The 12,129-nt window shown below is 45.0% G+C and overlaps 1 protein-coding gene across 1 annotated transcript; it reads left to right on the top strand.

The window, feature by feature from the left end:
• Positions 1–387: 387 nt before the first annotated feature.
• Positions 388–10,977, top strand: LOC306982733 (TRMT1-like protein; the record flags this gene model as incomplete). Its single annotated transcript, XM_079583195.1, has 9 exons — positions 388–433; positions 1,890–1,976; positions 5,312–5,374; positions 6,407–6,520; positions 7,518–7,579; positions 7,697–7,865; positions 8,888–9,008; positions 9,127–9,206; positions 10,737–10,977. Coding segments are annotated over exons 1-9 (977 nt in total), but the record flags the coding sequence as incomplete, so codon positions are not given.
• Between the last annotated feature and the right edge of the window lie 1,152 nt (positions 10,978–12,129).

The following is a 12,129-nucleotide window of genomic DNA, read 5'->3' as shown; positions in this document are numbered from 1 at the left end:
AAAGAAAAAGTCTGTTTCTTTATTTCATTTTTTCATTTTATTTCACCTCATAAAATAAAATAAATAAAATAAATAAAATAAATAAAATAAATAAAATAAATAAAATAAATAAAATAAAATAAAATAAAATTAAATTAAATTAAATTAAATTAAATTAAATTAAATTAAATTAAATTAAATTAAATTAAAATATTCAGTTGGAAAAAAAACGAGTTTTGAAATAAGAACAATATCAAACTATTTTTTTTTCGTATTCATTTTTTTATTGACTTCTTATAAAGTACATTGAAATGTATTCGCCAAATCATAAAATTGAAATAAAAAAAACTCGTAACTTTTTTTCGTATCAATCTCATTTCTGACGTACGCAGTGACGTCACAGCTCGAACTGTCATGGCGGCGGAAGCTCGGTTTGAGGAAAGCGAAGTTAAACGTGAGTAAAAACAAGACAAAACGATGACAAACAGTTCCTTTCGTCGCCGGTACCGGGTCCGCGGGGACGCCCTGTCCTCGTGTGTCGGTGCGGCGCCGGGAAACACGCCGTTACTGCGGGGGTTTCCGCGGGAACGGACGGTTACACGGCCCCAGCGCGGAGCTGCACCACAGGGCCCAAACATGACGGAGATATCAGGGAAATATAAGGGGAAAATCAGGGAAATGTCAGGGGGAAATGACAGAAAACACGAAGCACGAGCGGCGCAGATCCAAACCGCGGCCTGTGCGGGTCTGTGCGCGCGGTTTAGTGGGATAAAAGTCCGGGTTTAATGTTGTTTTGTGAAGGGGAGGCCTCTGCGCGGAGCTGCACAATGGGGCCCAGAGCAGGAAATGCGCTTTCGTTCAGGATTCTAGAAGGAAAATAATGTTTCTCTATAAGACTAAGTGGATTCATGGAATAATAAGAGCATATGCAGCATTTGTCTTTGTTCCGGTTCAAACGTAGTTTTTTAGGCTCATGTTCTGCAGGTTATTATCATGTCTGACTATTTACCCAACCTTTGTGTTTCATGTGGGTGAACATTAGGGCAAATAAACACCGCTTTCCCAGCTCGAGTATATTCGTTTTTCATCATCAGATTCAACTCATTTTTGTAACTATTTTATTTTATTTTATTTTTTGTCACATTTTTGTCATTTTTTCGTCAACTTTTTGTCAATTTTTTATCACTTTTTTAGTCATTTTTTTGTCATTTTTTCATCCAATTTTTATCAAATCTTTGTAATTTTTTGTCAATTTTTTGTCATTTTTTCGTCAACTTTTTGTCAATTTTCTATCACTTTTTTAGTCATTTTTTTTGTCATTTTTTCATCAATTTTTTATCAATTTTTTGTGATTTTTTGTCACATTTTTGTCATTTTTTCGTCAACTTTTTGTCAATTTTCCATCACTTTTTTTGTCATTTATTCATCAAATTTTTATCAATTTTTTGTCATTTATTCATCAAATTTTCATCAATTTTTTGTCATTTTTTGTCACATTTTTGTCATTTTTTCGTCAACATTTTGTCAAATTTTTGTCATTTTTTCGTCAACATTTTGTCAAATTTTTGTCATTTTTTGCCAGTTTTTCATAAATGTTTCGTCACTTTTTTGTCACATTTCCATCATTGTTTTCGTCTCAGTTTTGTCGCTCTTTTCCCACCTTTTTCCCAGAAGCTTTTGGATTGGGGTAAAGCCAAACTGGAGAAAATGTGCTTGCTTCAGGTGGGAGTTAAGGGGTTAACCCATGACCTTTCACAATAAAGTCCACAGAGGGAAATAAAAGAGACTGACCGTAGATTTAACCAGGATTTCATTACGTTTCCTTGACCCGCTGGAGTCGGCCTGTAGGAAGAATATTATTGAATGTGTTAAAGGAAAAGGAGTGATTTAAAGTGACCTGTTGTTTTCAGCCTGTGTCGGCGGAGACTCGTCTGTGGGACTCGCAGAGAAAGATGACGTTTCCGACAGCGACAGCAGACCCTCCACCACTACTACAGGTACTGACCATAGGCATGTGAGACTCCGCCTCCTCACCCCTCCCCGTTTGCCATAATGACTACGTTCATGGGGGAGATCATGGCGGAGTTACAGACTCCCCCTGCTCTAACGGAGCATGTTCCTAAAAAGGGCATGAGGGCGGGATCTTCACAGCAGACTCGGCCCTCGCGGGACGTAGTTCGGCCATTAGCTCTGATGTAGGGAGGCTCCGATACCACTTTTTCTAAAACCGATACGAGTACTTTGATTTAAGTACTCGCCGATACCGAATACCGATACCAGTACAAGGCATTTTCTTCAACATTCTTTTTTTTCACAGCAGATTGGTTTGTAATGAGTTAATTTACTCATGTACATTTCCTTAAAGGAATAGGCCACCGTTTTTACATACTGAGATATGTTCTTACCTAACCTTAGTCGAGTTAATATATCCCCGTCTGGTCTTTGTCCGTGCGCTCACACATACGCAGCCTCTCCCACATGTCACATAGCTCCAAAAAAGCTCACGATAGAAGCTACCAAGCTCTTCCACGTGTTCCCTATTTAAATAAAGTTACGTGAAGTGTTTTCATGCCAAGTATATTTACACAGAAATGTAACGTGTCGATTTTATAAGCAGATAAAAAGGGGAACTATATTGTGAGGCGTAATGATACAAGGAGTAAAACGTCCGCGCAGTAACTCCTAAAGGTTATTGACGGAAGTGAGCGGGGGAGTCTTTAGAAGTTACTGCGCGGACGTTTTGCTCCTCGTATCATTACGCCTCACAATATAGTCCCCCTTTTTATTTGCTTATAAAATCGACATGCTACATTTCTGTGTAAATATACTTGGCATGAAAACACTTCACGTAACTTTATTTAAATAGGGAACACGTGGAAGAGCTTGGTAGCTTCTATCGTGAGCTTTTTTGGAGCTATGTGACATGTGGGAGAGGCTGCGTATGTGTGAGCGCACGGACAAAGACCAGACGGGGATATATTAACCCGTCTAAAGTGAGGTAAGAACATATCTCAGTATGTAAAAACGGTGGCCTATTCCTTTAAGGCGAGACACTGCAGGTGAACAGGGAACAAAAATAAATGTAGAGACGTCAATTTGAAACGTTTGCTGAACATCACAGATATAAATATGAGAAAAAAATGTATTGCATTTTTTCTGTCATTTTATGTTTTCACATAAAAATAAGGCATTTTGAGCATTAAAATGGCCAAAATTGCCTATATTTTGGGCAACGAAATCAAAATAATGAATTGATCCAGATTAAATGTTATGGTTTTATGTTATTGACATATTAGTAACTCAGATTTTTTCAGAGGGATTTTGGATATTTTGTTTAGTTTTTCAATAAACTAATCATCAGTGAAAAAATCTGTAAAAACTCAAATTCCGCCTGTTTTTTTGGTTTCAAAGCTGAATAAATCAGGCTAGGAATTAGATATTAAAAAATCCCTCTGAAAAAACCTTCAGAATGTTGTTGTGTCTCAGCCTGTAAAGTGTGGAGTCTGTGGGAGCTTCTATAAGGGCTCAGGCTCTGCCCGAGTGCGGCTTCTCTCATTCAGAGAAAACCAGCCCTGAAGTTTTGTAGCGAGTGCGCATGCTCGGCCCGTTCTTCCACTTTTCCGCTCCGGCGTCTCGTAGGAGGAAAAACACCATATTTGGGTGAAAGCGTCATCACGGGGCCCCTTAGCAGGACACGTGGATGTCAAATCTGTCAATATTTATGAATGAAAACCCGCGGGAAAGACGGCCTTTCTACTTCCGGGTCGCCCCCACCTCGCAGACAAAACATCATCAAATAAACATCATCATTTTTATATCTGACATGAAAACTAAGATGTAAAGGGAGGAAAACAGATACAAATCTCCACTTCCACCACTGCGGGAAACATCAATACTTTCACCTAAAGTGTCTCGCCTTAAGTAAAGTCGGCGACACATTTAAGAGCAGTTATATTAGAATTGTGCTGATAACATTTATTTATTTATTTTATTTTCATTCAATATAGTTATTTATTTTTATGTCTCTGTCCATCATAGACAGAAAAGTCCATGTCCTAAAGCTCCCAATGCCTGAGCTTTATTCATGTATGTGTTTTTATTTAACAATTGTATTGAGATGTTCCTTAAATGGTCTCTTTTCGTCTTTACTTCAGCTCCTGTAGATTTTCTCGTGTGTTTGTAGTAACTTAGCGAGAAGCTACAGCGTTTTCATTGTTCTACCGCAGCTCATTTTCCCTCAATATAAACATGCTGTATGTCTTTAATCTGGATTTTCTGAGGACGTTTTAGTCGCTGGGTTAGTTTTTCAGATGAATAAACCCCTGGGCTTAAAACGGCGTCAGAATGGCTAAAACTGTTAGCCGCGAGTTAGCGACGTTAGCCTGTAACGGCCTGTCAATCAAAGTCCAGCCCTCACTAGTGTACGAGATTTCTGAAATGTTTCTTATGAAAACCCGCCTGGTTCCTGTAATTGTGCCGAACCCAGCGTCAGGAGGAATGTCTCGCTGCAGAAAGTTTAAAGAGGGGGTGTTCTGCTTTAAAGAGGGGGTGTTCTGCTTTAAAGAGGGGGTGTTCTGCTTTAAAGAGGGGGTGTTCTGCTTTAAAGAGGGGGTGTTCTGCTTTAAAGAGGGGGTGTTCTGCTTTAAAGAGGGGGTGTTCTGCTTTAAAGAGGGGGTGTTCTGCTTTAAAGAGGGGGTGTTCTGCTTTAAAGAGGGGGTGTTCTGCTTTTGTCAGTCCCATAGCACCAGTCTATATCTCACTACAATGATGACAAACCTTCTGTTGGTCTGTAAATGCAGTAAATTAGAATAACTGCCTTGTATAAAATGTCTCTCTCAAAATGGCTGTAGTGAATGTCTTGAAATAGGCCTCTGTCTCTTTAAGAACCTCTGAGCCTTTAGACACGCCCCCTCCACACGCTGTCTGTGGCATCAGTGGGGAGGGGGTTCTGCTGAGGAGCAGTGGTTGGTTACTCGGCTGGTGACCAAAGCTCGGAGGCGTCTCCAGGAGGTGGGGGCGTTCCTAGGAGGACTCAGGCAAACCTATCCCTAAAATGGCCGCCATCAGAGTTTTTACAGATTACTCAGAAATACGTGAATGTGCCAAGGCAACACTTCAGCCATGTTTTAATGAGGGAGTGACAGAATAACATGATGGAAAGCTTGAAAAAGGCCATTTTGCAGAATACCCCCCTTTAAAAAACACGGACTTGGACGATGGTTAGGGGAAAACCTGCACAGGCCCCGCCCCCACAGGTACTGACCACACCCACTGTCAGGCTCTGGTCAGGCTGGTCCTGTTGGTGAAGCTGAAGCTCTTGTTGTTTTTTCAGAGCGACACATTTCCATCCAGAGTCGCATCGAGGACCTGGAGGCTCTGGTCGACCTGGACGGACGTGAGTTCATCAGCAGTTATTCGTTAATGAAACGTTAACAAAGCTTATCAAGTTAGAAAATCATGAGTAAATGAGAGGAAGCTTCTTCATGGATGAATAAGTGTTTCAAAAATCATCGTAAAAAGGTTTAATTTGTCTCTAATTAAATGCTTAAACAGTGTAAACTCTTTACAGACCGTTTTTCCACACTGAGATATGTTCTTACCTGAGCTGTGACGAGTTCTTTAGGACCTGTCTGATCTTCAGTCACGTAAACACAGCGCAGACGGCGTTAGCATTTAGCCTCTCCCTCTCTCCTCTATAGCTCCAAAACAGGTCCAGATAGAAGCTACCAAGCTCTTCCTCGTTTTCCCTATTTAAATATGGTTACGTGAAGTGTTCCACTACAAAGTATAATTACACACAATTAAACAATGTGGATTTTCTAAGCGGATAAAAGGGGGAACTATATTGTAAGGCGTAATAATACCAGGAGTAGTTTGGCATCCGCGCAGTAATCTTCACTTTACTGTGCGGATGCCAAACTACTCCTGGTATTATCACTTTGTAGTGGAACACTTCACGTAACCATATTTAAATAGGGAAAACGTGGAAGAGCTTGGTAGCTTCTATCTTGACCTGTTTTGGAGCTATAGAGGAGAGAGGGAGAGGCTAAATGCTAACGCCGTCTGCGCTGTGTTTACGTGACTGAAGATCAGACAGGTCCTAAAGAACTCGTCACAGCTCAGGTAAGAACATATCTCAGTGTGTAAAAACCACGGCCTGTTCCTTTAATATAGAAGCTGCAGTTACGCGTAAGACCTGAGGTGGCAGCAGTGAGTATAAAAATGACCAACTTGTTTCTAGTCCCTTTAACTCTAGTGTGTTTCCTCCTGAGTGGAGGAGGAGGAAACACAGAAAGTATCGATACCTGCTCAGATGAATATCCAGCTTCGAAACCACTTAAGCATCGATTTAGTATTGAGTGATGGATTATTGTGATGGCGCCCCCTGTGGGCCAGGACGTCCCTGTAACTCTGTCCTCTGTTACAGCCGGGAAGAAGGCGTGTCCGCTCTGTCCTGAGGAGAAGTTCAAATCCTGTTACAGCCACAAACTGAGGAGACACCTCCAGAACCTGCACTGGAAGGTCTACATCGAGTTCCAAGGTCAGTCCAACATGCTCCACTTTAACCCCTTAACTCCCACCTGAACCGAGCACAGTTTCTCCAGTTTGGCTTTACCCCAATCCAAAAGCTTCTGGAAAAAAGGTGAGAAAAAGCGACAGAACTGAGACGAAAACAATGATGGAAATGTGACAAAAAAGTGACGAAAAATTGATGAGAAAGTGGCAAAAATGTGATAAAAAATTGACCAAGAAAAGAAAAAAAATGGATTAAAAATTGACCCAAAAAATGTGACAGAAATGTGACAAAAAATTTGACAAAAAAAATTTGACAAAATGACAAAAAATGTGACGAAAAAATTACAAAAAATTGATTAAAAAATTTACGAAAAAATGACAGAAATGTGACAAAAAATGTGACAAAAAATGACAATAATGTGATGAAAAATTGATGAAAAAGTGGCAAAAATGTCACAAAAAATGGATTAAAAATTGACCAAAAAATGACAAAAATGTGATAAAAATTTTACCAAAAAAATTGACGAAAAATGTGACTAAAAAAATTACACAAAATTGACTAAAAAAAACAATGTGACAAAAAATTACAAAAAAATGTGACAAAAAAATTGACGAAAAAATGACAAAGTTACAAAAATGAGTTGAATGCCCAACAAAAAAATGATGTAAAAACATCCTCTGGGTTCAGGCGGGAGTTAAGAGGTTAAATATCCTGGTGTTCAGTCTAACATGTTCCACTTTAAATATCCTGGTGTTCAGTCTCACATGTAACACTTTAAATATCCTGGTGTTCAGTCTAACATGTTCCACTTTAAATATCCTGGTGTTCAGTCTCACATGTAACACTTTAAATATCCTGGTGTTCAGTCTAACATGTTCCACTTTAAATATCCTGGTGTTCAGTCTCACATGTAACACTTTAAATATCCTGGTGTTCAGTCTCACATGTTCCACTTTAAATATCCTGGTGTTCAGTCTCACATGTTCCACTTTAAATATCCTGGTCGCTCTTCCTGTTCCAGGGCAGAGGATGTGCATCTGTCACCTCCCGTGTCGGACGCTGAAGCCCAGCCCGTCTGAACAGGTACCTCCCCGAGCGGGCAGCAGGGGGCGCTGTTTGTTTCTGATGTTTCTGTTGAGCCTCCCCGAGCGGGCAGCAGGGGGCGCCGTTTGTTTCTGATGCCTGTGCTCTGGTTTGCAGTCGCCGCGGCTCGTGGCCCATTATCACTGCGTGGTGTGTTCAGGGACCATCGCCCGGAAAACAGACATGATCAGCCACCTCAAACGCCACAGCAACCGCGGAGAGACGCGCTCGTCCTTCAGCCAAGACCCGGAGCAGGAGCCGGGGCAGGAGGCGGAGCAGGAGCCAGGTGAGGAGCAGGGGGCGGGGCAGGGGGAGGGTCAGGAGCCAGGTGAGGAGCAGGGGGCGGGGCAGGAGCCAGGTGAGGAGCAGGGGGCGGGGCATGAGCAGGGGGAGGGGCCGGGGGAGGGTCAGGAGCCGGAGCAGGAGCCAGGTGAGGAGCAGGGGGCGGGGCAGGAGGCGGAGCAGGAGCCAGGTGAGGAGCAGGGGGCGGGGCAGGAGGCGGAGCAGGAGCCAGGTGAGGAGCAGGGGGCGGGGCAGGAGCAGGGGGAGAGGCAGGAGCCAGGTGAGGAGCAGGGGGCGGGGCAGGGGGAGGGGCAGGAGCAGGAGGCGGGGCGGGAGCCGGAGCAGGAGCCAGGTGAGGAGCAGGAGGCGGGGCAGGAGGCGGAGCAGGAGCCAGGTGAGGAGCAGGGGGCGGGGCAGGAGGCGGAGCAGGAGCCAGGTGAGGAGCAGGGGGCGGGGCAGGAGCCAGGTGAGGAGCAGGGGGCGGGGCAGGAGCCAGGTCAGGAGCCAGGGCAGGAGCAGGAGGCGGGGCAGGAGGCGGAGCAGGAGCCAGGTGAGGAGCAGGGGGCGGGGCAGGAGCCAGGTCAGGAGCAGGGGGCGGGGCAGGAGCCAGGGCAGGAGCCAGGGCAGGAGCCAGGGCAGGAGCAAGGTCAGGAGCAGGGGGAGGGTCAGGAGCCAGGGCAGGAGCCAGGGCAGGAGCCAGGGCAGGAGCCAGGGCAGGAGCCAGGGCGCAGGGGGCGGTGCAGGTCAGGAGCCAGGTCAGGAGCAGGGGGAGGGTCAGGGGGCGGGGCAGGGGGCGGGGCAGGAGCCAGGTGAGGAGCAGGGGGCGGGGCAGGAGGCGGAGCAGGAGCCAGGGGAGGAGCAGGGGGCGGGGCCAGGTCAGGAGCAGGGGGCGGGGCAGGAGACAGGGGGCGGGGCAGGAGACAGGGCAGGAGCCAGGGCGCAGGGGGCGGTGCAGGAGCAGGGGCCGGGTCCAGAGTGGAGCCATAACCCGTGTAGATCCTTGACATTCTCTGGTCTCTGCCTCAGCCTCGTCAGGCCGGACCCTGGAGATCCTGAAGGAACTGGGCACTAACGTGCAGCTGCTGCCCAACCACAGCACCCCCATGAAGAGCGACACCTACTTCAACCGCAAGATGAAGGCCAACAGGTGGCGCCACAGAGACTGAACACAGCTTTATTTACTGATCATGTCAGATGTTTGAACACAGCTGTATTTACTGATCATGCCAGATGTTTGAGGGACAGTGGTGTTGGTGTCTCCACAGGCAGCTGGTGTTCTGCGCTCTGGCCGTCCTGTCTGAGGAGAGGAAGCCTCTGGACTGTCTGGACGCCTTCGGGGCCACAGGTCAGTCTGGGTCACATGACTGTTTCTGCTGCTCCGTCTGTGAACGTCTGACAAACCTCCTTCATCAGAAACGTGTGGTCAGGCTTTGGTCAAAGAGCTGTTTTTAACTGGACGTGGTTTGGTTTTCGTCATTAATGAAGTGGCATCATTATAATTATAAACACACAGTTATGATCAGATTATCGCTGATGACGTCCAGACTCCATTATATTATTATCGTGCGTCTCTAGTGTGACTGTAGATTAACTTGAGCCTAAACCCTTTGGTCGCACTGTCCTGTAATAACGTTTAAGGGTGGGCAACGTCAGGCCCGGGGGCCAAACCCGGCCCTCCAGCAGAGAACCTCTGGCCCCCAACGTGATTTTGAGAAACATTATTATGCACATAAGGGATCAGTTACCTGTTAAAGTATCTAAAATGGGAGAAATAGTGTCTTTTCATAGTGTTTTAGTTTTAAATGTCCTGTGCAGATACAAAAAAAATATATAAACCAGTGATTCTCAACTGGTGGGTCGGGACTCGCGCCTATAGGGAACTCTTTTTCCAATATTTTCCATCTGGAACTACACGGAAACACACTGGGGTCTGTTAAAATGAATATTATTGGGTTGTTTTGATCATAGTTTCAGTCTGGATAGCAAAACATTTTTACAATATTTTAAACAAATACAATATTTTATACAATATATGACAAATTCTAGCTGTATTTGGGTCACAGCTTGTATTGTAGGTACTGGCGGGTCCCGGAGCCGGATACGATGGGGAGGTTTCTTCTTCTGCTCTTTCGTCTGTTTGAAACAATTTGAAAAACATTTAAAAAACCGGAGCAAGAAACAGCGCTGGAAGCGTTCCTGTAAATAAGGAGGTTTTTGGAAAGGCTTCCTGACACTTGTTGCTGTGACGTATCTAGCGTTGCTCTGATTGGTTGATGCCGTCTGTCATTCACGCCCACCAGGAAATCGTTGAGATCCTGCTGCTCCAGACTATTCACCTTATTCCGCCCACTTTTGCCACTTTTTGCGTCGTCTCGACACCTCGTTTTCCAGACACTTCCGGTCGAGCGCGAAGCCCGTTCATTTTAACGGAGAACGAGGGAAAATATTCTCCGCTCAAACCTGATGTTTAGTCGATTGATTTGTGTAAAATGTCCAATGTTCATTTGCACCGACATGTCGACACTGCAGCGTTTCTCTGTCGGCCTGAAAACGGCTTTGTTTTCCTGTAGTGACTGATTTTATGTGGACTTCTCCAGCCCCATGTTAACACATAGGAGAAAAGGGGCGGGCACTATTCATGGCGACGCCCACGCGAGCCTCCGGAATAAAGTGAATATGTCTTTGAAATATCTCAGAGAAAGCAGGTGGTTTGGCAGGACAGGCAAATGTAAAGCGTCTTTGAGTGTCCAGAAACGCACCGTATAAAACCAGTGCATTATTTAGTTTGGTGTTTACAAAGTGACCTAACAAAGGTGTGTGTGTTTGTGTGCGTGTGTGTGTGTGTGTGTGTGTGTGTTTGTGGGCGTGTCCACAGGCATCATGGGGCTACAATGGGCCAAACACCTGCGCGGCGGCGTGCGCGTCACGGTCACGGACGTCAGCGACACCTGCGTGAACATGATCCGGGAGAACTGCGAGCTCAACCGGATCCGCGTGGCGTCCGGGAGTCCTCGCCCCGAGCCCGGCCCGGAGCCCGGGGGCGGGTACCTGACCACCGTGGAGGTCGCCAAGATGGACGCCAACGTCATGATGCACCTGCGCGCCTTCGACTACATGTGAGTGACCAAGACACACTCAGGGTTTAAAGGTCTTATGTTCTGAGTAATGGCCGCCGTGGTCTTTAATACTCTGAACAACAGGGTTTAAAGGTCTTATGTTCTGAGTAATGGCCGCCGTGGTCTTTAATACTCTGAATAACAGGGTTTAAAGGTCTTGTGTTCTGAGTAATGGCCGCCGTGGTCTTTAATACTCTGAACAACAGGGTTTAAAGGTCTTATGTTCTGAGTAATGGCCGCCGTGGTCTTTAATACTCTGAATAACAGGGTTTAAAGGTCTTGTGTTCTGAGTAATGGCCGCCGTGGTCTTTAATACTCTGAATAACAGGGTTTAAAGGTCTTATGTTCTGAGTAATGGCCGCCGTGGTCTTTAATACTCTGAATAACAGGGTTTACAGGTTTTATGTTCTGAGTAATGGCCGCCGTGGTCTTTACATACTCTGAATAACAGGGTTTACAGGTTTTATGTTCTGAGTAATGGCCGCCGTGGTCTTTAATACTCTGAATAACAGGGTTTAAAGGTCTTATGTTCTGAGTAATGGCCGCCGTGGTCTTTAATACTCTGAACAACAGGGTTTACAGGTTTTATGTTCTGAGTAATGGCCGCCGTGGTCTTTAATACTCTGAATAACAGGGTTTAAAGGTCTTATGTTCTGAGTAATGGCCGCCGTGGTCTTTAATACTCTGAATAACAGGGTTTAAAGGTCTTATGTTCTGAGTAATGGCCGCCGTGGTCTTTAATACTCTGAATAACAGGGTTTACAGGTTTTATGTTCTGAGTAATGGCCGCCGTGGTCTTTACATACTCTGAATAACAGGGTTTACAGGTTTTATGTTCTGAGTAATGGCCGCCGTGGTCTTTAATACTCTGAATAACAGGGTTTACAGGTTTTATGTTCTGAGTAATGGCCGCCGTGGTCTTTACACACTCTGAATAACAGGGTTTAAAGGTCTTATGTTCTGAGTAATGGCCGCCGTGGTCTTTACATACTCTGAATAACAGGGTTTACAGGTTTTATGTTCTGAGTAATGGCCGCCGTGGTCTTTAATACTCTGAATAACAGGGTTTACAGGTTTTATGTTCTGAGTAATGGCCGCCGTGGTCTTTACATACTCTGAATAACAGGGTTTACAGGTTTTATGTTCTGAGTT

This window comes from Gobius niger (assembly GCF_951799975.1).
Source record: "Gobius niger genome assembly, contig: SCAFFOLD_47, whole genome shotgun sequence".
NCBI lineage: Eukaryota > Metazoa > Chordata > Actinopteri > Gobiiformes > Gobiidae > Gobius > Gobius niger.
The sequence above is the reverse complement of the archived record's forward strand: the minus strand, read 5'-3'. Positions and strand labels throughout refer to the sequence as shown.